Below are 26,516 nucleotides of genomic sequence, written 5' to 3'. Positions count from 1 at the left end.
TCTTTTTCTGGGGATTTTTCCTGTTCTTTCACTTGGGGCATGTTTCTTTGTCTCCCAGTTGTAGCTGCCTCTCCATATTTGTTTCTGTGTATTAGGTACATCTGCTGTGCCCCTCAGTCTTGGTAGGATGACCTCATATAGCATATGTTGTGGAGCTCAGTGGTGCAGTCTCCCTGATCTAGGTGCTCTAGATCTAGGTGATCTTCCTTGTGCTAGGTGCTCTAGGAATGTCCCTTACATGGTGTGAGCTCTTCTGTTGTAGTTGAGTTTTGATTGCTGTTGGCCTGTTCCTGGGTGGGGTTGACCCTCAGGCTGGCTGACTATGAGGATGCAACCACAGTGTCTTTGAGTGGTTGTGTGGGGCTGAATGAAATGGAATTTGCCCCAGCAGGGTCAAGTGCCTGCTGAGATTTCTCGTTGGGAGTGCCACTTGTGGTGCCAGTTGGGTTGTGCTCTGATGTGGTCTTAAACCTGCCATTGGGTGTTTTGGTCCTGGGGCCTCCTGGGAGGTTCTTTGGTGCATGTTAACATCAGATGACTGGTTCTGGGTTGCCTTTTTTGAGCTACAAAGCAGTCCACAGTTTGTGGCTTCCTCTGCTAGGCCTGGGTACACATGAGGGGCTAAGGTGTACACCCAGGCTGGCTTCCACCACACTGAACCTGATTCAGGTCAGCAAAAGGCCCAGGGCACCTGGAGATCTGCCCTGCATGCTGCCTGCCTATTAGGCTTAGTCACTGAAAGAATCTCTGGAAGTATCTGAGTTGCGTGAGGTAATTTTTCAGTGAGTTATCAGATATGGGCCAGTGGTGTTTACCAGTATGATACATATTTAAACTAGATGCCAATGCTAGGGTGAGGTCACTCTGCAAAGTTTCAGTGTGCACCAATGCTAGCCACCACCTGCCTGGGTCCTGCGTACTGACCTTTGTGGTGGTGCGGGGTCTCAGGATCTGTCAGAGTGAGGCCAGCAGAGTTCATCAGGCTAAAATAGACCAAGATTTGGCTGAGAGGACTGTGGACTCTGCACAGGAATGCTAGAGCTGGTTGGATATGCAAGGGAAAGATGGCCCTAGCCCTAGAACCACACAACTTAGTCCCTCTCTGTGTGTCTCTGTCACCTCTGGAGTCTCCTCACACCTCATAGCCTTCCAAGAAAGACTGCACCTCAGGCCTAGGCAGGCCACATCCAGCTGACTACTCCACATGGTGCGTGCTTGGCAGAGCAGGGCCACAAGTATTTGGGAGTGTCGAGGCAGGTGTATTCTCCCAGGCTGATGGCCTAGGGAAGGTAGTGCTTGACCCAGGAAAGATGGCGTCTGTGGGCAGTTTGGGAAAGTCACTTAGCACAGAGACCTTAGTGGCTGTTTGTTCAGCCATCTCCCCAAAGCCGCACAAACCCAGTTTCTCCCTGAAAGGCTCCAGTTTACCCTGGGCTGCTTGCTTTATGCCAGAGCCTAGAGCAAGTGACCATGAATGAGATTTTTATGTGTTGACCCTTTAAGAGGGCACCTGGGTTTCTAGCAGATTCCCATCTTTCCATGGCTGACAGAATCCCTGCTGATTGTCATAGCTAGGTATTATGTGGGCTCCTCTTCCCTCTCTGGTACCCTGTGCTGGGGAACTTGCCTTGGGGTTGAGAGTCCTTGCTCCTTCGTGTGGACCTTTGCAGTTCAGATATTCCTCTGTATTCTTATTCACTGTACCTGGGTTCGGGGACAGCCCCTTTCTCATTTCCGCCCTTCCTACAAGTCTTGATGTGGCTTCTTTTGTAAATTTGGTTATAAGACTTCTGTTAAGCTAGTCTTCTGTTGGCTATTCAATTTGATTATTTTATAGCTTATAATTTGGTTTGGTCCCAGGATGTGGTGGGTATAATGTCCACCTACTTAAGTTTTTAATTTTAGTCAAATCCAACTTACCATTTTTTTAAAATTGATTTTTAAAAAAATCCTCATCCAAGGGTATATATTAATTTTAGAGAGAGAGAGAGAGAGAGAGAGAGAGGAAGGGAGAGAGAAACATCAATGTGAGAGAAACATTGATCAGTTGCCTCCTGTAGGCTCCCTGACCAGGTATTGAACCTATAGCCTAGGTATGTGCCCTGACTGGGGATTGAACCTGCAATCTTTTGGTGTACAGGATAATGCTCCAACCAACTGAGCCACCTGGCAAGGGCTAGATTGTGTTTTAATCTATCTCTAAGTTATCTCTAAACCCAGTGTTACCTAGATTTTCTCCTGTGTTATCCTCTAGGAGTTTTATAGATTTACTTTTTACATTTATATCTGTGTTCCATTTTGATTTAATTTTTGGGAAGAGTGTGAAGTCTGAGTCTAAATTAAATTTTTTGCATGTGGATGTATATTTGTTCCAGCACCATTTGTTCAAAAAGTATATTTTTCTTTAATGCTGTTTTTAGCTTCTTTGACAAAGAGCAGTTAATTATATTTATGTTCCATTGATCTATTTGGCTGTTCTTTTGCCAATACCACCTTGTCTTGATTACTGCAGCTTTATAATAAGCCTTGAAGTAGGGTAATGTTAGTCTTTGGCCCTGTTTTTCCTCTTTCAACATTGTGTTGGCTATTCTGGGTCTTTTGCTTTTGCATAGCAACTTGAGAGTCAGTTTGTCAATGTCTACAAACTAAGTCTTGGGGATTTTTATTGGGATTGTGCTAAATGTATAGATCAAAATTGGGAAGTACTGACATCTTGACAATATTGGGTCATCTTAGCTATGGACATGGAATATCTCTCTGTTTATATAGATCTTTTTAAGTTTCTTTCTTCAGTTTTATAGTTTTCCTTATATAGATTTTGTACATGTTTTATTAGATTTATTTCTAAATTTTTTGTGTGCTTATATTAATGTTATTGTTTTTAATGTCCACTTCTAACTTTTCATTACTGGTATATAAGAAAGCAACTGACTTTTGTATTTAACCTTGCATTCTGCAACCTTACTATAATCATTTTTTGTTCCAGGAGTTTGTTGTTAATTATTTGGGATTTTCTCCAAAGACGGTCATATCCTCTGTGAACAAAAACATTTTTTTTTTCCCTTTTCAATTTATATACTTTTTCTTTTTTTATTCTATTGTGTTAGCTAGGACTTCCAGTATGGTATTGAATAGGAGTGGTGACAACAGACATTCTTGCCTTATTCTTGATCTTGGTGGGGACACCATCTAGTTTCTGTTGGTGCAGGATGGTAATCTCAATAGAGTATCCTAACCGGTAGTGTGAAAGGTGTAGAGTAGTGCTCATATCAGGTCAGAGGAGGACTCCTTGTTATCCCCAGCCCCTTCCCCTCACCTAAACTTGTGCGAGAAAGATAGGATTAAATTGATGGTAATAAAAATATTTTAAATGATGGGATTGGGGCACTTTTTCCTATAATGCCTTATATTTAGCAACTGTGTGTGTGACTTACTTCCTCTACTCTCTCATGAACTCCTTCAGGGCAAAGACTGTATGCATACCTCATAGCATTGCAACCCTGGTACTGTCCGAGATGCACCACAGTAGGCATAAGTGTTTGTTGAATGAAAAACGTAGTTGTAGACTCTCACTGTCAACCTCCATTTTATTAGAAAAGGGAGATAACCAATACAATCAGTCCTGTATTCACAGACTTCTTTCATATTCCCTTAAGAAAAGTTCACAATTTTGATGCAGGAACTGATACTGGGGACTGAACACTGTGCTAGGTACTTTACATATGTGATCTCATTTATCATCAAAATGATTGTGTTGTGCTAGTATTATTATTCCTGATTTCCAGATGCAAAAACTGGGAACATGTGGGTATAAATAACTTATTAGCTGTGTGACTTAGTATAAAAGTGTATGATTCCATACCCTAAGCTCTTGAAATCAGACGCTGTGGAAAAGTTACCATACACAGTGGTATAGGATGAATGTCACGTGTATAGTACCAAGATGTGCTTGGCGAATGCAGAGAAGAGTGGTTTGGCCTCAGTTAGAGTGCTCACAAAATTTTTGGAAAGCTTAACCTTGTCTGATGCATAGGAAGGAAGGAAAGAAAGGATAGGAAAAGGGGGAACGTTTTGAGACATCAGGGAGATCAGTCAATGTGAAAAAGACTGAGGGCCAAAACGGCAAGTATTTTGTGATTTGATAGTATAACATACAACTATAATAAAAATTCATACTGTTGTAATGGCAGTAGAACACATTTTGCCTTAATTTTAGAAAAGAACTCCGCCATTTTCCTATTAAACTAATTTCGCCTGGGTTTGTTATTAAGTGTGAGTAGGAGAGCACTCGCTGAACTGTTACATAGCTCCTACGCTATCGGTCGGCACTGGACTAGCGCAGTCAGTGCACCCAAGTGCAGAGGGAATGAAAGTCCAGGGGACAGTGGAAGATCAAAGGAAACCTAAGAAAAGGATTTTTTATCAAGTATATTTTATCTGTTTTTCTCTGTATCCCAGCTGGTTAAGAACCCCACAAACAACCATTAATATTTTAAAAGGCGTGGAATCTCAAAGGCCTATAGGAGGTATAACTGCTTTCAGAGAACTTGGTGTTTAGTTGGCAATACCAGAGTGAAATAATTACAAGCCACTTAGCAGTATCAGCACCAGATAATGTAGTATACATTATTAACACTGTGGTATCCTTTTTCTTAAATAATATTCTTGTGTTGTAATCTTTCTGCTATTTCCATGATTTTAATTTCTGAGTACTTTCACACCTCTCTCTTTAGTCCACATCACCCTTGTAGCTATAGGTTCATCAAAATGCTTTTTTAAAAAATGACATTTAGAGAGAGAGAGGAAGGTGGGGAGAGAGAGAGAGAAAGAGTAACACCGATTTGCTCTTCCACTTATTTATGCAGTCGTTGGTTGACTCCTGTATGTGCCTTGAGGATCAAACCTGCAACCTTGGTGTATCGGGATGGCACTCTAACCAAGTGAGGTACTCAGCCAGGGGCTAAAAAATGCCCTCTGGATACCTCTATTACGATAACACCACACTACTCTCAGCTTCAACTTTTCTAAAACATTCCCAGTCTTTTTCTTTTTTTAAAGTCAGTGGTTGGCTTTGTCACCCAGAATCATTCTTGCTTTTCTTTCGGTTATTTCTTACCTGATACTGTTAACTATTTATGTTTCAGATCCATCCACTTTTTATTTCCTCTGCCGCCATCATAGTTTAGATGGTAGTTATCTTTTAAATTACTGCAGAGGCCTCTTAACGTGTCTTCTGTGGCCTCTTCACCTCCAGACTATTCACAAAAGCACAGACTGTTTAAAATCCTTTTTTCCTTAAGATAAGGTCCAGTTCCTTACTGTGGCTTACTTACCTGTTCTCCTTGATTTGGTCTTGCCTCTTTCTTCAGCTTTAGCTTGCTTTCCTGTATTCTAAACCAGCCTTACTGAACTTCGTATGCATTGTGCTGTTTTGCATCTGAGCCTTGATGCGTGCTGTTCCTTTTTTCCAGAAGTGGAATATGAAGAAATGAACCTGTGGTTATTAAAAGCACACAATCTCTAGAGCCAGACTTCTTAGATCCAGATGAATCCTGGATCTTCTACTTAATTAGCTGGGTGATCTAGAGTGAGTTACTTAACCTCTTTGCTTTCGGTGGCCTCATCTGTACAGTGGGGATGGTTAAAGTACCTGCTTCACGGCATGTTATGAGGACTAAGAGAGTTAATGTAGTTAAGGCTCTTAGAATGGTGCTTGCTTCATACTAAGTACCACATAAATGTAGCTATTATTTGAACTCTTATCATATGTTTGTGATACTAGATATTATTAATTTTTATGTTTAAAGATAATTCAGTGATAAAAGAAAAATACTATTTTTCCTTGTAAGTTATGAACTTATTGGCTCATTATTACTAGTGTTTTGTTTTGGGATGGTCAGCAGCTTTATTTTCCTCTTGTTTTTCAGTTTTCTAGTGACTAGAATTTGATTTTAGGTTGACATTTAACAATATTAGGTATACCTGAATTTTTATACAGACTAATTCAGGTCAACCTGTGTGGAAACTTTTAAAAGAAAATTAATTTTTAATAGTTATTAGCTGATTTTTCACTTTATGATTTATGTGCCATGACTAAAGTTTAAAGTACTTCCTTTTAAAGGAATTCACTTTTTTTTTCAAATTTATTTCAGAAATTTAGGTTATAATGGTTTAAATGGTGTGGGTTCTGGTATGGTTACTTACTATAGTATTAGGAAATAGATTTTCTGAAAGGAAAACCCTGTTTTTCTATTCACAACTCTACTTATACCAAATACTTCCCAGGACACATGTGACACCAGATATGTGGACTTTTTTCCCCTACCAAACAATTCCTGACACTACCTGGGTATCCTACAGTTTAAGTCAATTTTGACACTAGCTGCCTGGAGTTGGTAAAGACTCCATAGGTTAACAGCTCAGTTCCACAAGATTGCCACCTGACTCCAGTTCAGATGCCAGTCCCAAGTGTGGGGCCTCCAGGTTGGTTACTCCCAAGTTGTGTCCAACTTGGCTTCAAATCAGAGGTTCCCATGGGCCCCTCCTCAGATTCAGTCATTTGTAAGAACTCAGAACTCTGGAAAACAGTTGACTTACTAGATTACTGGTTTATTACAAAGTCTGTAGGAAGGGTACACATGAACAGCCAGATGAAGAATACATAGGTCCATATTTGGAAGGGTCTGAGCACAGGAATTTCTCTCTCTGTGGAGTTTTAGGGTGTGCTATCCTCCCAGCAAGTGGATGTGTTCGGTTCACCAGCTTAGAAACTCTCTCTGAACTCTGTACACTAGGGATTTTTATGATGGTTTCATTAAGTGGTTATGATTGAATAAATTGTGATCATAGGTAATTAATTCAACTTCCAGTCCCGAACTTAGGAGTGGGAGTGGGGTGTGTGGGTGGGGGGGGGGGTGCTGAAAGTTCTAATCACCTGGTATGTTTCCTTGGCAGTGAGCTCCCCCATCCAATGGTTGTCTAGAGACTTTTCGAAACTCAGATGTAGTTGAAAGGGCTTGCTATGAATAAAAGAGTTTCTTTCATTTATTCTTCTGGAGCGAATCCCGGAGTGAAAACCAAATATTATGATAAAAGGTGCTCCTATGCTATGAGCCAGGAGCCCTGGAGGAAGACAGCAATGTGTATTTTTTATAATACCACAGTATCACAGCCCTATTTTTACAGTAGTTAAAGTCAGCTAGGAAAAAAGTACACAATTTGAATTTTATTAAAAGATTCCTCAGTGGCCTGGGTTTGCCAGGATCTTAAGTGATATGGTGAAAAACATTTAAATTTTAAGTGTTGATGTTGACATCTTGAGTATTTAAATTTTTTTAAAATTATGTTTTATTAATTATGCTAATAGAGTTGTCTCAAGTTTTCCTCCTTTGTCACCCTTGACCCAGCACTCCCTACTCCTTAAGGCCATCTGCACACCATTACTCATGTCCATGGATCATATGTACAGGTTCTTTGGCTACTCCATTTCCTATACTGTACTTTACATCCCTATGGCTATTCTTTTTTTTTTTAAATATTTATTTATCTTTAGACAGAGGGGAAGGGAGGGAGAAGGAGAGGGAGAGAAACATCAATGTGTGGTTGTCTCTCATGTATCCCATGCCAGGGAACCTGGCCCGCAACCCAGGCATGTGCCCTGACTGGGAATCGAATCGGCGACTCTTTGGTTCACAGGCCGGTGCTCAATCCACGAGCCATACCAACCAGGGCCCCATGGCTATTCTTTAACTACCTATTTGTACTTCTTAATCTTTTCACCTCTTCACTCATTCACTGACCTGCCCCCCCCGCACGTGGCAACCATCAAAATAGCTCTCCATATCCATGATTCTGTCTCTGTTCTTGTTTGCTTAGTTTATTTGTTAGATCTCGTTGTCAATAGATACGTATTTGTTGCCATTTTATTGCTTACAGTTTTGATCTTAATTTTCTTAAATAAGTTCCTTTAACATTTCATAGAATAATAGCTTGGTGATGATGAACTCCTTTAGCTTTTTCTTGTCTAGGAAGCACTTTATCTGCCCTTTAATTCTAAATGATAGCTTTGTTTGGTAGAGCAGTCTTGGCAGAACCTGCTTTTCATGACTTTGAATAATTTTTTGCCAATCCCTTCTAGCCCACAGAGTTTCTTTTGAGAAATCAGCTGACCTTTGTAGGGGATGCCCCTGTAGGTAGGTAACTAACTGCTCCTTTTTTGCTGCATTTAAGATTCTCTCTTTATCTTTAATCTTTGGCATTTTAATTGTGATGTGTGTCGGTATGGGCCTCTTTGCATCCATCTTGTTTGGGACTGTCTGTGCTTTCTGGACTTGCATGTCTATTTCCTTCACCAAATTAGAGAAGTTTTCATTATTTTTTTCAAATAGATTTCCAGTGCCTTGCTCTTTCTTTTCTCCTTCTGGCACCCCCATAATGTGAATGTTGGACCTCTTGAAGTTGCCCCAGGGGCTACTTACACTACCCTTGTTTTTTTTTTCTTTTCCTTTTCTTGTTGTTCTGATTGGTTGTTTTTTGTTTCCTTATGTTCCAAATCATTGATTTGATTCTTGGCTTTATCCACTCTACTGTTGTTTCCCTGTAAATTGTTCTTTATTTTAATTAGTGTGTCCTTCATTTCTGACTGGATCTTTTTTTATACTGTTGAGATCCACACTAAGTTACTTGAGCATCCTTATAAACAGTGTTTTGAAGTCTGCATCTGATAGATTGCTTATTTCCATTTTGTTTAGCTCTTTTTCTGGAGTTTTGATTTGTTCTTTTATTTGGTCCATGTTTCTTTGTCTCCTCATTTTGGCAGCCTCCCTGTATTTGTTTCTATGTACTAGGTTGAGCTGCTATGACTCCTTGTCTTGGTAGTGTGGCCTAATGTAGTAGGTGTCCTGTAGAGTCCAGTGGTATAGCCGTATCACCCAAGCTGGGTACTTGAGGTGCACCCATCATGTGGGCTGAATACACCTATCTCTTGTAGTTGAGCCTTAATTGCTGTTGGCAGGTCAATGGAAGGGATTTCAGGCCAGTCAGCTGCAAGGACTAGCTGTGACCACCGATCACCAACCTCCACCATCTGTTGAGGATCAGCTGTGCAGGGGCAGGGTGGTAGGGCTCTGATGTGGTCTCTAGTTGACCATTGGGTGTTCAGGCTCTGGGGTTTCCCGGGTGGTGCAGGCCAAGGTGAGCCCCCACCTGTGTTCTGGCTGGGGCCACCTGGCATGAGCTATAAAGCAGTTTGAGGTGTCTGCTCCATGTGCTGGGCTTGGAGATTCCCAGGTAAACCCAAACTGTCAGTCTAAGCTGGCTGCTGCTAGTGCCAGGCCTGGGACCACTAGCAAGAGGTACAGCTGCCAGGGGCTTCCTGAGACTGGGTATTGCTTGTTTAATAGGATTTAGGAAGTTGTGAAGCATGAGCCAAGACCAGCCATTCATATGGAAAAGTTATGGTTAACAGTTTGGGTGGGCTTGTAAGTTGGGTGGGCTGGAGTCTTAGGGGATTTCCAGGATGGGGCAAACAGTGTTAGCCTGATTGATGGAGCCTCAGATATGACACTCATCTACTGGCTCTGTGGCTCTGTGGCTCTGTGGGGGGGAGGCCTCAGAAAGGGACAAGGCCTCTGCCCGCCTTTTCGTGTGAGAGAAAACTGTCCCCCAGTTCTCACCATGGTACCAGTCACTTCATTTCCTCCCCATTTGCCACTGGTGCCTTTCAAGGTGCTACCCCCATGCTAGAGCTCAGAGAGTGAATCTGAGTAACTCCATGTGTTAGTTCTTTAAGGGGAACTGCTTGGAACTCCAGCAGTTTCTTCCACTCACTCAATCCCTGCTGCTTTTTGCCCCCAGAAGTTATGGGGACTTATCTGAGATCTCCCTCCTGAATTTTTATCCACCACATGTGGGTGTGGGACCAGCCTGTCTCTGCATACCAGTCTAGCTGAATGTGGTTTCTTTAATTCCGTAGTTGTAAGACTTCATTCAACTCGATTTCTGATGGTTTTGAGTGATGGGGGTTCTGTATTGTAGTTGTAGTTTTGATGTGGTTGTGTGAGGAGACAAACTGTATTTATCTATGCCACCATAGTGCCTGGAAGAGCCAGCATCTTGGCTATTAATGTCTCTTTTGAGTACTTGTTTTTCATTGATACTTTTGAGATGGTTTTATCAAGACTGGAATCTGATAATGTACTTAAAGTAGTAGGTTGTTGATCTAGTTCTGTTTATCTGACCATGCTCAATTTGAGAATGACAAAATATTTATTTTTTCCTCCTTCCCCCCTCAGAGGAGATTGTTGTTTTCCAGTGAATTTTTTTTCTTTAAATCCTCACCTGGGGACATGCTTATTGATTTTAGAAGAAGGGGAAGGGAGGGGAGGGAGGGAGAGGGAGGGAGAGGGAGAGAGAGGGAGAGAAATATTGGTGTGAGAAAGAAAGAGAAACTTTGATCGGTTGCCTCTTGTATGTGCCCCAACTGGGAATGAACCCACAACCTAGGTATGTGCCCTGGCCAGGAATTGAACCTGTGACCTTTCAGTTTACAGGACAATGTTCCAACCAACTGAGCCCCACACCTTCCAGTGCCAGTGAATTTTTAGATATGATTACTTTTTCAATATAACTATTATATTATATTGCTACTTTAATGTTATTTTTCAAGGATATTTTTTATTATTTTTTATTTAACAAAAATTTTTATTGTATATTTCCTCATTACCATTTATCCCTCCTTCACCTGCCTTCTTCCACCTTCCACCCACCCCCTTCCCCCCACAATGACCACACTGTTATCCATGTCCATGAGTTTTTTCTTTTTGTTTTTTCGCTCAATGCCTCTAGAATATTTTACTTTTATCTTTAAAATATATATATTTTAAAGGAAGGTTTTTCCAGATTTTCTGTTAAGCTGAAATATTTTTAAGTTGATTAAGACTAAAAGACAAGTTTATTTCTATGCAAGAAATGTTTAGTTTCTACTATTTGCAAGGTACTTTATTAGCTCCTAAAGAATTTACAGAAATGAGTAAGATAGTCAGTCTCCTTCCTCATTTGGGGATGGGGGGAAAACACAAGTCAATTATAAGTAATTGTAATAACAAAATAGAGTAGGTACAGTCCCTGAAAGAATTTTGAACAAGGTGATTGGTCTACTAGTGATATTCTTGCAAAACATCAACAGCTGTCAAGTATGATAAGCTCCTCTTCATTCTCTCCTGTTTGTCTTGCTTCTACATTTTTGCCCAACTTGGCTTTTAATGCTTTTTTGACTTCTGTATATAAGTTCCTTATTTTTTTTAACTATCTAACTGCTGCATATAGTTACTTTCTTTCTCATTTTTTTTTTTTTGTTGAGAAAGGTTTTGTAGAAATGGGAAAGTTCAAACTCTAGTACTCACATACCCACCACCTAGATTCAACTATTATTATTTTTCCCTATTGCTTTACCTTTTACTTTTATAAAAACATGTTTTTTATTGTCTTTGAAACATTTGAAATTAAGTTGCCAGTGTTACGACACAGCACTGCAAAGTACTTGAACCTGCATCTCCTAAGAATAAGGGTATTCTCCTTTATAACCATAATACCATTATCTTACATTTAAGACAATATAAATTTAAAAAATAAAATTAGCCATGATAAAATAATGCCATGTAATAACTAGACAATATTCAAAATTTCTTGTGTCCTACAAATAAACTTTAATAGCTGTTTTTATTTGAACCACAATCTAGTCAAACTTTTCATGCATAGTGTTGTTTTTAAGGCTAAAATATACTCAGTGTGACATTTTATTATACTTCGTAGCTGTGGTTTCTTCCTTCTCCTTACACCAGTTTGTTGTGAAATTAGTCTTTCATTTGTACATTATAATTTAAATGTTCATGAAGCCTAAAACTGTAGGTTGCAAATGCATATGAGTTTTGACAATAAGACGACATGACCTGGCTGGGTGGTTCAGTTGGGTAAAGTGTCCTTCCATATACCAAAATGTTGTGACATTGTGGGTTTGATTCCCTGTCACATCTCTCTCTCTCTCTCTCTCTCTCTCTCTCTCTCTCTCTCTCTCTCTCTCTCTCTTTCTCAAACAATCAAAAAACATATCCTTGGGCGAGATTAAAAAAATAATAATAAGATGATATATTTTAATACAACCTATTTTGTACAGTAAAAACTATTGTACTTATTTTGCCTTTAAAAGTTGCCTTGTTTAAGAAATTTTCTACATGTTAAGTAAAAAATATTGTCAACTAGTATATCAATACTTCCAATGTTGAGTTAATTGGCTAGTACCTATATTGAGTTTTTTGCAACTACTCACCTTATAAATTCAAATTGCGACTCAAACCCATGTGCTAAAATCTGCACTTTGGAAATGCTTTTTTTCTTTATGACAATGACAACATAAAGTGATGAAAACAACATGAAATGATGGAAAGAATGTTATCAATCATGGTATAAAAATACAGCTATATAAGTATGGAAATAGTTCCTTCCCTTGACTTTTTATGTAGATTTCAGCCTTCCTTAAATTTTGTCAAAAATCAAAAAGAACACGTAAGTAACTGGAACATATAGAAAGAGTCTGAAAAAAAATTATTTGGAACTAGGGCTTATCACTGACTGTGATAAATTTATTGAAATGTCCATTAAGTGGAAAGCGTTTCTTTAATTCAGATTCTCTCTCTCCCTCTCTCTCCCACCCTCTCCTCCCACCCCCATCCATCCATCCATCCATCCATCCATCCATCCATCTATCTATACTGTCACAAGGGGTAAAATTTTCTTCTCTTTATGGCCGAGTAGTAGTGCACTATATAAATGTCCTGTCGTTGTTTTATGACTGAAGTCTTAAAGCATTACTGTGGATATATTTGTTATAATTATAATCACTTCTGAGCAATAAGAATTTGACATAATACAGGTTTCTGAAATCTTGCTATTTTAGAGCCTTTAAAATAGTAAATGTTTACCTGACTTGAAATTCTGAATGACAGAAATAGTATAAAATGAAGACTTTTTATAGAGTGTGAGATATATTAATTGATAAATTGGTTTTTAAGTAAAGTGACTGAATAAAGGAAGTCTTACCAAAGAATGAAGGCAAAAAGGTAAAGTTGTTAGAATCCTGTGCTGCAAGAGAATTATGGACTCCTCCAATAAGGGAAACTTAGTATATTTTGGTGATGTTTAACGAATGAATAGATGAAATACTTGACAGATGAAAGCATAAAGAAGGTTCTGGTATTACTTGACATCATTTATTGATAAGGGGAATACAAAATAACAACAGTACCTTGTGTTACAAGATTTTAAATATTTCAGAATGATTTCAAAAGACTATTATTCTTTAACCAAAAAATTCCTGATAATTAAAAATGTTATGGCATTGAACTGTGTATGAATAAAGTGATATCATGTCTGGGTTTTATTTAAGAATAAAAAAAGGGCCCTGGCTGGTGTGACTCAATGGATTGAGTGCTGCCTATGAATCAAAGGGTTGCTGGTTTGATTCCCAGTCAGGGCACATGGCTGGGCTGTGGGCCAGGTCCCAGTCAGGGGTACTTGAGAGGCAACCACAGGTTGATGTTTCTCTCTCTTTCTTTCCCCCTTCCTCTCTCTCTCTTTAAAACTTAAATAAAACCTTTTTTAAAAAAGGGGGAGGCAGTGGAAATAAGACTGGCCATGTGTTGATAATTGTTGAAGCTGTGTCATATATAAAGTAGTACTGTCATTTGTTTTTTTATTTGTTCATTTTTCAAAAATTTCATGATAAAAAATTGTACATAATTAAGGTATTACATAGTGAAGGACAGTTCCCAAATAAGGAAGGAATCATTACTAGTAGGCTGTCTGAATATTGAGTTCATGATACTGATTAACGATACAAATGTAAAACAAAATGATCTTTTTTGATATTTGTTTTTCCAAATGTTTATTCCATTTTTCTTATTTTTCTGTGTGATATGGAAGTCTCTTAATCAGCTAACCCAAATCATCACATATTAAAGGAAAGTGATATAATATTAATTTATGCCAGCATTCTTCTTGAAGAAAAAAATTGTTAGAGACCCAGGTGTCATATTGTTTGAAGAATGCCTTATTGGAAACACATAGTTATAAGAACTAGTAATACTGTACTATCTGGGACACTGTTATTCTGATGATTTCAGTATTTGAATTTTATTCTTAAGGTTTTGAAAAGAAAACCCGAAAGATGAATTCATAGAATTGTTTGTCTTCTTAAGGGATGTGAGAAAGAAGTGCTCAGAAATTGTTCTTTTGTCTTTTCGTCCCTCTCCCTTTGTCTCTCTTCCTCCTTGCCTCAGGTTTTTTCCTGGGTACCAAAAAAGTCATCTGTGTGCTCCTTCCTCTGATCTAGTGTCACGTGTAGGCTCAAGGCCTTTCAATCTAACCTACTACTATGAGAGGCCCTCAATAAACATCTTTAGGACATCTCTTTTTTGAATTTTTCAGATATTCTCTTTTTTGGTTGGAGTTTCTTTCTATTTAAAAGAATCATTTATGAGTTGGTTGAAGAACCTTCTGAGCTCTGACCCACTCTTGTCCTCAAGGATATCATTCTCCCCATCAACCAAACTAAGATCCTCAGACTTATTTTGATTCAGCCTTCTTAATCTTCATTATCTATTCGTTTGGTTCTGCCAGTTCCTCCTTTAAAATGACTGTCACAAGTATTCCTTCTTTTTCCCAGTCTTACTGTTACCACTTTCTTATGGAGAATGTTGAACTTGGAATTAGAAGATTCGTCTCAGCTCTGTTTCTAGCTACTGGTCTAGCTTTCTATTCTTTAAAAATGAGGAGGTTGTAACAGGGTTGCCTTAAACCTTTTCTGGAACTTTCTATTTCACTAATCTAGGTTCTTGTCACACTCACAGTAACCTCCCAATTGTTTTTCACACTTCTAATCTCAGATCTTCCTAATAAGATGAATCTTTTTAGGTAACTTTCATTGCCTTTAGAATAAAATCTTATATTTTCTGGTCTTCATTTATTCATGTCATCAGTTCTCTTGTTAATGGTTAGCAAGTCTGTCAGTTTTGACTCAAATGGCTTTCGAATCCATATTTGTTCTCTTCTACCACTATTCTAATCTTTTCTTATCTGGACATTTGATGCAACCTAACAAAGGTATCTTTCTGAGCAAAGATCTGTTAATGTACCTTTTCTGTTCTAAAAATCTTTTGTTCCACACTGTTTACATAAAAGTATACACTTTGCAGAGCTCACACAGTCCTTTCCCTTTACTTTTCTAATCTGAACTCTTCCTGGGCACCCCCTCTGGTCATCTTGCCTTGAGCTTCCAGCCATACTAAATAGCAGCCGTTTTCTGACTATGCCTTTAATTTTTCTCATGCTGTACCTCTGTCTGGGGTTTTGTATCCCCCTCATCCTTCCTCTGCCTGGGAAGCTCTTCTTTCAAAGGCATTACTCACATAGTTACCTATCTTAAAGCTCTGAAAAATTAGTTCATTCTTTCTGTTATGCGTACCTTTGGCTACAGAGGGATTTATATCATTTACTTATTTATATTTCCCACCCAACCAGAATCTTTTTCCACCTAGATTTTGAACTCTGTGATATCTAGGGTCATCTAATTTTGTTTCTAATTTTGTTTATTCTCAGAGTTTGGCAGAGTGTTGGGGCATATAATATTTATTTACTAATTGTTTCTTGGTTGATATAAAATAAATTAGTAAGATTCTTCTGTTTTCCTTAGAAGCGAATTCAGATTTTAACCGTTTGAAAACTAAAAAATTCCCCTCAGCCTTACTTGGGCTTGAATTCCCTCAAGTTTCCTTAAAAGATGCTTTTAAAGTTTTGTCTGTCATAAGTTCTTGGGGCCAAAGATGGCCCAGTGCTGATCTTGCCCACTTGATAGTATCATTGATGGGAGCCAAAAAAAAGCCTTGTGTCTGTTTAGTAATGACAATGACAAATGGAGTTTGGCTAGACCTTAACTATACGTGTGCATACAGGCTGCTGCATGGCACTTTGGCTTGCTAAAAGTGACTGGACACCAAGTTTGTACGTTATCGAAAAATATAAGATATCTTTTTCATTAAACCAGTTCCTAATATTTCATTCAAGACATGTTCCTACTGAACTTGCTTCTTTAGCTTGAGCAAGTCTTCTCAGAATTATATTTGAAAGCTACCACTGAGTCTGGTAGAAGTTTTATTTTAAAGCAACGATTTCTGCAATTTGCACAACTATGTGCTTTTTGTTTTTCTATTGTCTATAGGATTGCTTGCATCAAGAGTTTTTCAGAACATAGTGTCTCAGATGGAAAAAATAATAGGATCACCATCTCTGCCAAATTTATTTTTCTATTTTGTTGTTACATGTTTGTTTTCTTTGTGATTGTTGAGAATGAAGCCTGCATGGTTTTGATACACATTACTAACATATAGGAGAAATGTCATTAAATTTAAAAAATTCTACATTAAATATATCCCTGTTTATAGTACAAATTTATGTATTTTTAATTCTCCTAAATTTATTTAGTAAACTCCTTTGATTATTTTCAATATGTAGCGCTCTAACCATAGTATCTAATATGCACTAAAATTTAGAGAGCAGTTTCACTGAAGGCTTTGAAATTGCTTTGCCTGTCTTTATTATAGTAAACAATAAACTACTTTTATTTAGAAATAAAATAGTTTTAAGAAAGAACTTAGCTGCCTCCAAAAACCAGACTATCATAGCAGTGTAGGCAAGGTTCACCTGCTTTTCAGACTTATCAGGTAAAAGAACAAATTATAGCTATGTATTTAATATTATATGTGCCTGAGACATGTAAGTTGGGGGGTATGAATTGTCACTGCCATTTAGAGGACCTTTTGGAGTGGGTCCCTCACATGGGTCGAGAGCAGTAAAGCTTCCCTGCACCACATGGTAGTTATTGAAATATTTTTGGGCCTTGTGGTACCTGACCAGAGACTGACATTGATATAGTACCATGGTGAAAGTGAGTTTCATATGCCTCCTTGGACTCTGCCACTTCTTTATCTGGTCAACTGCAAAATAGCTATATCATCACTTACCACCTGACAGTTAATATACAAGAGAAATGGTAAAGCTATATGAACTTGGATTCTCAATGTAAGAGTTGCAAATAATTCTTAAGTTTGCAGATCTTGGAGTATTTTATTAATTTAACAGATGGAAGTTATATTTAAACTTATTAAGTGAAATAATTACTGGGTTTGTTTCTAGATCCTATCCATCTAATTCAGAGTAAGAAGCCTATGCTTCATTCTGTTCTGCTGAAGCTTTCAGATTCCTTTGACATCCTAAATGTGAAATTCAAAAGTCATTAATGTGATGTGTTAATTTTGTACTTTTTGATTTATTGCAAAAAACCTTATAGTTTCCATAGCAATGATAACCTATCCAGATTGTGTAATATTCTTTACAGTATTAAAAATAAAACTATGCAATTACATGAGCTTCTGGAGCACTTCATTTAGGGGAACTGCGGACTGAAATATTTCTGTTTTAAAAAATTATGATTTCATATTAAAATTTTGTCAGAAAGCTTATATAATTTTATTTTAATAAGTTATTAAATTTTAAAATTCTGTAATAGATTCCTTATAGTTAATTTAGTTATTAAATTATGAAATGTACATTGTAAGCACCATGTTAAGTTCTCAGGCACAAGTGCTCTCACACACATATATCTAAGGTGGGGGGTACATTTGGCTTTAATTACATTCAGTTGCCTGCTGCTTATACTTCTCAGTAGCTTCTGAGTAGCCTGAAAAAGTCTAGTTTTAAGTTTGGAGGAGATGGGATAGAAAAAAAGGAAAAAAATAATCACTTAATCTTTCCATGTTTTTTATTTTGCTCATGAAAACATGCCTAAGATATCATTTTGAAAATACTAAAGATTTTTGTAGTAGGTGAAAATTTTCAGAGTGTCAAATTACTTTGGCTTTTTTCTTTAATTCTAATTTAATAAATAACATAATATTAGTACTAAAGCTAGTTAACACAACTTCCTACGTCTTAACACAACTGTTTTTCACTTGTTATATTACCTCAGCATACATCTGGATATATGTATATTTTTATATGGTATAAGTTGTATATTTTCTCAGTAGTATATGGTAAAACTGCTTCTAATAAACTTCATAATCATCATTTTATTAATTGATAACAGTCCATCCTGTTGCTATATCTGGTGTATTTTTTGTTTATCAAAATGCTGCTTAATTATCTTGAATGCCATGTACTGAAGAAAAATGGATATAATTTTCAAACTGATTGTGGGGGAAAGTAGCCATAACTTAGTTATTTGCCCAAATTATAGTTATTTACAAAAATTTTCAAAAATCATTTAAAATGATTTTGTAAAATGCATTATTATGAACAACCTCTTAAAGTGATTTATCTGCTCATAAATACAGAATGGGGAAAGTGAGAAACAGGTAGGTAGGAAAGATGTGCACCACTTAAGTATTACCATTTGACAAAACCATCATGACGTCGTGGTGATACCTTGCTGAGGCTCTAATATAATCAAAAAACAAAATTTGGAGGGTGTGGGTTATACTCATCTGAACAACCCTCGATACGAACCACATTTCTGACGTTCAGCTGGGCATTCCTGTGACTGCTCCTGGGGTCAGCACCCCGAGGACGCTGTGTGGCCCTAGCCTCTCATCTGATATTGTTGCTATTGTTACAGCGTGACCATTATTGATCTGTCTTCACTTGGCTAAGTACCCTGGTAACTTCTGTGGTTTCCCAGGAACCCTAATCCTACCTCCATTATTTGGAAAATTCACTGTAACTACTGACTTTTTCTTCGCGTTCTTGAGAATGAGATGTTGGTGCCTGAAGTTTCTAAGTTTTCCCAAGGCTTTTGGTTGAGTTCGTGAGGGTTTTTAATGTCCCCTATCCTAGGTGAGACCCAGGGTATACCTAGGTAGCACCTCCTTCCTACTAAATAGTTCTAATACTATGAAATTACTTTAAATGAATATAGTAGTTTACGCCTGGCATTTATTTTTGTAGTTAATATTTACAACAGAATGCTTTCATAGACTCCAGTTAGTTAAGAGTAGAATTATCTTGCAGTATGCTTGAGTTCTTTTTGAAGTTAGTGCCTTGTTTTGTTTCAATATTGAATTTTATGTGTTGGCTCTGTTGGTATTTTCATTGTGAAATGAATTTCTTTTGGCATTTCATATTTCTGTAGTTGAAATATCAGAAATTATAAGCAGTGCATGTATATAAGAATGTTTACATATCACTAAGAGACTAGTGCATTTTCATTGTTTTTGTAATCATACTTTTGAATCTGAAAATGTGTAGAAAAAATAATTTTTTTTGTTTGTATGCAGCAAAGATGAAAAGGAATATGCACTGAAGCAAATTGAAGGCACAGGGATATCCATGTCGGCTTGTAGAGAGATTGCAGTAAGTGGACATAAATATATTATTTATTTTGTTATTGATATTGGAGGATGATCAGTACTAATATAAAATAGTTTCATTAATGTATATACTGCATGGTTATTCCAGAGTTGTTAATGATGTTTCCTTTTAGATGAGAAAAGCTGCATAAACTTGTTGATTACTTGAAAATCATCTTTAAACATCTTTTGATGATTTTTAGGACTTATAATCTTAAGAATATTGAGCTAAGCAATGGCTTAATTTAAATTGCGATCAAATGTAATTAATAATTTAATGTATTTTTTCTGTAAGTTTAGAACTGATATATATCTTTATAGGAAAAGGGATTATATGAAATAGTTTTTCTGAAATACATGTTTTAGTGCTGGATTTTACTAGTTGGAAGAAAAATAAGACCATCATAGTATTAGGATAGAAAGCAAGATCATTTTTATGTTGCACCGAATACAAACTTTTCCTTAAATATGTGTCTAATTTTATAAAAGTATAGATTTGTGGAAATAGGTGTCTAATTTGCAGGTATTTTATCCTTTCTATAAAATAGAGAAAATAAAAGTATAGTATTAAGATACTTGTGAAAAACACTGAAGGTAAAAGAACATTTTGTTTCTCTCAACAGAATTTTAATTGATGTTCTGTAAAAATTATTTTCTTAAAAGTTTGGCTTGATTTTAGGAGACTAAGACTAAATAAATTATGTATGAAATTGCCTTTGAGCAAAATGTGTTCTTTGGTGTGATCCTGTGTTCTTAGAAACAAACAGAAGTTTACTTTTATGATTGAAGACTCACCACAGGTTTTTTTAAAAAGATTTTATTAATTATTTTTTAGAGAGAAGGAAAGGGAGGGAGAAAGAGAGGGAAAGAAACATCAGTGCGTGGTTGCCTCTTGCACACCCTCTATTGGGGACCTGGCCGCAACCCGGGCATGTGCCCTGAGTAGGAATTGAACCAGTGACCCTTTAGTTCTCATTTCAGCATTCAATCCAATGAGCCACGCCAGCCAGGGTGATTTTTTTCCTTTTTACAAAAACGTTTTTTTTTTCTTGCATTGCTAGTGGTAGTTATTACTGTATTTTTCTCATGTATATAATATATTTAGCTTTCTTGGAAAAATAAGTATATTCTTGCTGACTGTTATAATGAAAAATGAAATGTATTAATTGGGGATGGAATTTAGGATTATGTTTGGACGAATCTGGGAGATGGGCAGAGGGTCTGTGCACAAGGAGGAACCATCCTATCACACTTTTTGTTTTTACGAGTTCAAATAGTACAGGGGGCCAGGTAAAAGGAGTCATACAGCAGATAGATTATTGAGTCCTGTGGTGTAGCTGTCTGCCTTCTGTATATGTTAGGTCATGAGTCTCTTAAAAGTTATTATTTGTGTGTGTGTGCATGTGTGTAGACACATGCATGTGCCTTTTGTATTATATTTCAAGCTACTTTATGTTTCCTGGGAAAACTAAGTGGTGAGTCTTTATATTTTCAGAAGCAGATTTAAATACGTATTGACAGTGGTAGAAAAGAAGTGGGCCATATGGGTTTCTGGGTTTTGTACAAAGGTGACAACAGTAAAAATGAACAGTTTAGGAAGAGATAATACTGCTTTTATGAACCAGTTTTTTATGTGTTTATATGTGTATCTCTTATGGTTAGGGAAGATAAATGGGTATGGTAACACAAGCCACAGATGTAACTGACAACTTCCCAGTTTCTCCACACTCTTCCCCAACTCCAAGGAAATAGACTCGTGGATTGGAAGTAGTGCCTTTATCATCTGTGGTTGCTATAGTGTAACCCCTTTCTCTCTGTGAAGAATTGGTGGGTAAATTAGTGAATTGGCTTTCAGCTTGGCAGTATCCCTCCCTGCAAAGAAAGTCAGTGGACTTATTTCAATTCTCTTAAAAATACAAAAATGATCACTTTCATATTCCTGCTCTAATTAGATTAGATTTAATCGGCTATTAATTCCTTATTTTTAGTGTTTATTTTTCCATTGAATATTATTGAAGCAAAATTATCCTAGTGATATAATGAAGGATAAAGGACTAAAAATAAATCTGATAATGGTATACAAAGGCTTACCTCAGAGCCTGAAAATTAGCACAGTACATGGTTGTTTTTATTCTTATAATGATAATAATTTTCCCTATTTAAACTCTAATCAAAGAAAATAAAATTTTTATTTGAAATTGTTTTCACTGTTGTCAAAGTAGATAATTTTTAAGAATCTATGCATTTAATTTTTAGTGTATTATTATAGAAGATATCAAATTATAACAGTCAACACACTTGTTACTTCTAGATTCAAAATAAGAAATGTAAGTAGAGAAAAAGTATTTATTTAAAAAAAAACATGCCTTTGGTTTCAAATTGTAAAGTGGGAGGAAATATGGACTGTGGGATCAGATAGACTTGGGGTTGCATCTAGATTTCACCAGTGTTCCTGTATATCTTGGGTAAGTTGCTGTCAGTACCAGGACCCATTTTCTAGGTAACTATAGAAACGAAGCTGTCCTAAAGGGGAGTGAGGCTAAGCAGGCCACGGAGCAGTCCACAGCTGCCAAGATGCTCAGAACCCTGAGCCTCTTAACTTGCTAATGTTCCAGGTCATTCTCATCTCCACTCTGTAACCAGAATATCAACTAAATCTCATAAAATGTTTTTACAAAATACCCCTTTCCGTATAGACTCAAGAATCTTACAAGTTTTAGAAAGGAGGAGTTGCCCATGAGACTGGAGAGTCTGGCCCTTGCCTGTGTTTCAGTCGAACATACTACATCTAAATATGGCTGATTACCACTGTTACGTCTGTTCATTCTTCAGACTTCCTATTCTGATTTATTTGGATTTGGAATTAAACATCTTTTACTGTCTATATGTTCTCTTTTTTCACCTAATAAAATTATGCATCTTAAAAATCAACTATCAATATACCTGATTTTTGTGAACCATAGTTTCTTCATGTCCTAATTTCACAGAATTGTAGTAAAGATAAGTTAAAATGTGTAAGCTTTTTGGCTAATAACTGCAGTAAAGATAAAGTGTATAAGCTTTTTGGTTAATAATCAGGTTTCAGTGAAGTTTAGCTTTCTTCCTTTCTCTCAAGTCGAATTCGTTAGTGTGATGGAAAGAAGCTGTGAGTGGTCTTAGCTTAGATCAGTAATTATAAACATGGGGCCAGTGAGTGCTCTTTTAAACAATTCAATTTGTTGAATTTGTTGTGGTTTTTGAATGCTAAATTGTATTTAAAATATACTATAGCAGCAGATGCAGTTGTAACAGCACCCCCCCCTCAATATATCAGTCAGTTAACAGATACTGATCACTATTCTTTGTAACACATTGCTGCTTGCTGAAAGAATACAGAGCAGTATTCATAGGAAAGTGGAAGTCACTTAAGTCAGTTATTGGAAATGTTGACATAAATGATGGCCAGGTTACCAATCTATTCTATCAAAACCTATTTGGCCCATAGGTAACTGAGTTATGGTACTCTAGTACTGTAGAACTTAAAGACTCCTTATAATATTGTTTCTATGTAGAAACACACTCAGAGTTAAAATCATATATGCCAGCATACACCTTGCTTTTTCATAGTTTTCTAAATGGGAATAGCCTCTTCATTCAGGTCCAGGTTATTGGTGACAGGTCTGAGGCACTAGAAACTAGAGTATGGATTAGGGGAGATTGGCCTTAACATCAGATGTTATGGGTTTTGTGACAGCCAGAGGCAGGAATGGAGATTGTATTGTCCAAGCAGTGAGGTTTGGGGCTAGGACTTTATCTTGGACAAAAGAGGAGGGAGGGGATAATGAGGAGCTAAGGCAGGATGGGGACCTGGGAGGCAGCTGGGGGGTTTCAGGAGGAACCAGGTAAATGAGGAATGGAGACATTTGGCTAGTCAATAGCTGTCTTGAGTCTGTGGAAAGAGCTAGTGGATAGAGTAATCTAAAGTGATGGGTATCAGAAACAGGGAAAGCACAACCCTAATTAGGGTTTTGATATGACAGCACATTAAAGCAAAGAATTTAGCATAATTAGGTAAAGAAGTTTAGTTACTTCAAGTACCAGGGGATTACCGTAATGACATAGTCTCACATATTATTTATTATGCTGTTGCTTTGGCTTATATCTATTTTTTATATCAGTGACATAAGCTGTTCATATTTTTAATATAGATTTTGACTTATATAACAAAAAGCCAATCAGAAAAGTGCAATATTAACATGAAGTAAAACTTTAATAGACACAAACTAGAGTTTAAAAGACTGCGCTTTGAAAGAGTGAAAACTATTGTTCAAAAACAATTTTGTTTTACTATAATAGACAGCATATAATAGGAATAATATAAACTGATAAAGGAAATATTGATTTACAAGCAATGGGAATGATATACACTGGTAAATGATTTTTTATAAGCTTCTTAGCATACTTAATAGCTCAGTAATTTTCAAAGTTCAAATGGGCTTTTTTTCCTTAGAGGAATGGAAATTCTGTGGTTTGTAGACTTTGAAAATGTGATTAGCTCATATAGCATTCAAGTAGTTGAAAAATTAACATTTGAAACAAAATGATTATAAATTATTAAACTTGCCCAAGATAATGTTGAGTATTCTTGACAGTAAAATAAAATAATATTAGAAAGGAAAAACATATTTGAAAATCTTATTTGCAGAGTAGTAAGTAACTGAAGTTTGGGTACAAGCTGTTTTTTCACCTTTTAAAAAAACTTTTGGATTATCTGTCTTTTGATAAATGTGCTATAACATGTGCCTTACATTAAAAAATAATCTGATTAATAAGCAAACCTATCTTTATTTGTGGTTTTGATCTTTGAATATTGCTGGCATGGTGTTTATTTTAGTCTATTCTTCCTCATTCAGAAAGAAAGTTAGGTATTTTTTAATCCAACAGAAAAAATATGCTGAAGAGTTAAATAGGAACTTTATAAATAAGTGGAACATTAATGGCCAGTAAATAAAAAAGATGCACAATTATATTAATGGTCAGAGGAAAATAAAATAAAACCACAATAAAATATACATTTTTGCCCACCAGATTGGTAACAGTATCAAATATTTGTAATGATGTAGAATACTGAAGCTCTCATATAACACTAGTGGAATTATAAATTATTGTGTTACAACACTGAGGAAAACAGTATATCTAGTGAAGTTAACATACATATACCTTGTTACCTAATAACTTTACTTTTTTACTATCCTGAACTGAAATTGATAGATGATATGACCTGCATACATGAATTTTTAAAAATCATTATAACCCCTTATTAAAAATAGAAAATAATTTATGGTGAAATAACATTTACATGTATAAGAATTGGGCATTTTTATTATCTAAATTATTTTTATAAATATTTTATTAATATCTTAAGTGCTGATCAGTCATAGATGTATACTTGATTGTGCAATGTATAACTGAGTTGATGCTCAGTGTGTGGTTTTGGGTAGCCTTGCATTACCATGGTTTTTGTGTTGTGTTAAATCTGTACTGTTACATACACAGATATACACTGTGGTGTATGTGAACTGATTAATTTGTGGGCTTCACAACTCAATAGGAGATTCTGAAAAATTCTAATTGTTCCCCAGATTCTTACCTTGAATTCATAACATTTGTGAAAACATTAGTATGCCAAGTAGAATTTTTATCTTGTCTTAGGATTATTCATGTCACTTTGTTTTTGTGCTTATTCTATTTGTTGATTTTGTTCTTATTTCTTTCTGTCATATATTTTCTGTCTTTTTTTTTTTCTTTTTACCATTTGCCCAAAGTAGGTCTGTTTCACGACTGTAGCTGTTTGTGATACTACAAAGACTGTTACTTGTTTTATCTGTTTTTCTTCTTCTTATAAGGGACTGTCTTCCTATCTGTTCAGTTATGCATGGTATGTAGATTCATTCTAAGACTTTTCTTAGAGGCATAAAGAAATTTTTATTACATAAACAGTTACTTTTAAATTATTAATAATTTGTAATACTCTTGTTTTCCTCTAGTACAAAAATGAACAATCCAGTAGCTTTATGGAGTTGAGATTCCCATTGTTGTGGGTTTTCTTTGTTGTTGTTCATGTGTTAGCATTTTAAAAGTGTTTTTAGTATAGAGGCACTCTGCTTCCATAAAATTTCAGCGATTGAGTCTGATATATTCACTCCTAAACCTTTGAAATCTATCTAGTGCAGTGCTTAGAACAAAGTGGGCTCTTCATAAATTATTGAATAAATGTAACAGTTTATTTGAATTTGTTATCTTAACAATATTAACAACAACTAATGGCTGTGGCGTTTGTTCTGATAAAGTTTTCTCAGTAGTACTAGAAGGTTTTAAACTTTCTGCTTAGACAAATTATTGGAAAGAAAAATTAAACTTTGTACAGTATGTGTTTTTATTTAAAGTTTTAGATTCACTCTGATTCTCTTTCCCATAATCATGTATTATTTAATGAATAAATAGTAGAAACAATATTTATATGAATAATTATTCAAATAAGTTGATTTTTCATGAAATATTTGATTATTATTATCCGGACATTGTGCTAACTACTGAGGATATATTAGTGAGCAAAATTTTTCACTTCCCCTCAAGAAATTTATAGTTTTAGAGGAGTCAGGTCAGAAAACACCAATTTCAAAATTACATAATGAGTGCTAGAGTGCTGCAGGAGAGTCTAGCCCATACTTGGGAGCCTGAGGGGGTTGCTTGGGTGTTTTGTGGTAGTATAAGTCTGAAAGACCATATGAGGTGGCTGGGTGAAGGACAAGGGAGTTGGAAAGGCATTTAGCCTGAGGAAACAACATGTAGGAAGTCGCAGAGGTTTTTCTTTTTTCTTTTTTTATCATCTTTAAATGAGGACGTGTTTTCATTGATTTTTAAGAGAGAGAGAGAAGAGAGAAACATTGATTGGTTGCCTCCGGTATGCACCCCTACCAGGGATTGAACCCACAACCTAGGTATGTGCCCTGACTGGGGATCAAACCTGCAGCCCTTCAATGTATGGAACAGTGCTCCAAACAAATGAGCCATGCAGCCAAAGCA

The 26,516-nt window shown here is 36.4% G+C and overlaps 1 protein-coding gene across 3 annotated transcripts in view; it reads left to right on the top strand.

Moving 5' to 3' along the window:
- The window catches only part of CDK19 (cyclin dependent kinase 19), a 142,731-nt gene that overhangs the window by 37,305 nt on the left and 78,910 nt on the right, over window positions 1-26,516 (top strand). For 2 of the 3 annotated variants that reach the window (XM_045843005.1, XM_045843007.1), the window contains one exon: window positions 19,380-19,455. The exons of the other annotated variant lie outside the window; for it this stretch is intronic. In XM_045843005.1, coding sequence (XP_045698961.1) covers window positions 19,380-19,455 — 76 coding nt within the window. The remainder of the gene's footprint in view (window positions 1-19,379; window positions 19,456-26,516) is intronic. 3 annotated transcript variants of the gene reach the window in all.

This window comes from Phyllostomus hastatus, unplaced genomic scaffold (genome assembly GCF_019186645.2).
Source record: "Phyllostomus hastatus isolate PE091 unplaced genomic scaffold, TTU_PhHast_1.1 phas_contig_40, whole genome shotgun sequence".
Classification (NCBI taxonomy): Eukaryota; Metazoa; Chordata; class Mammalia; order Chiroptera; family Phyllostomidae; genus Phyllostomus; species Phyllostomus hastatus.
This window is presented reverse-complemented; position numbering and strand designations above follow the sequence as displayed.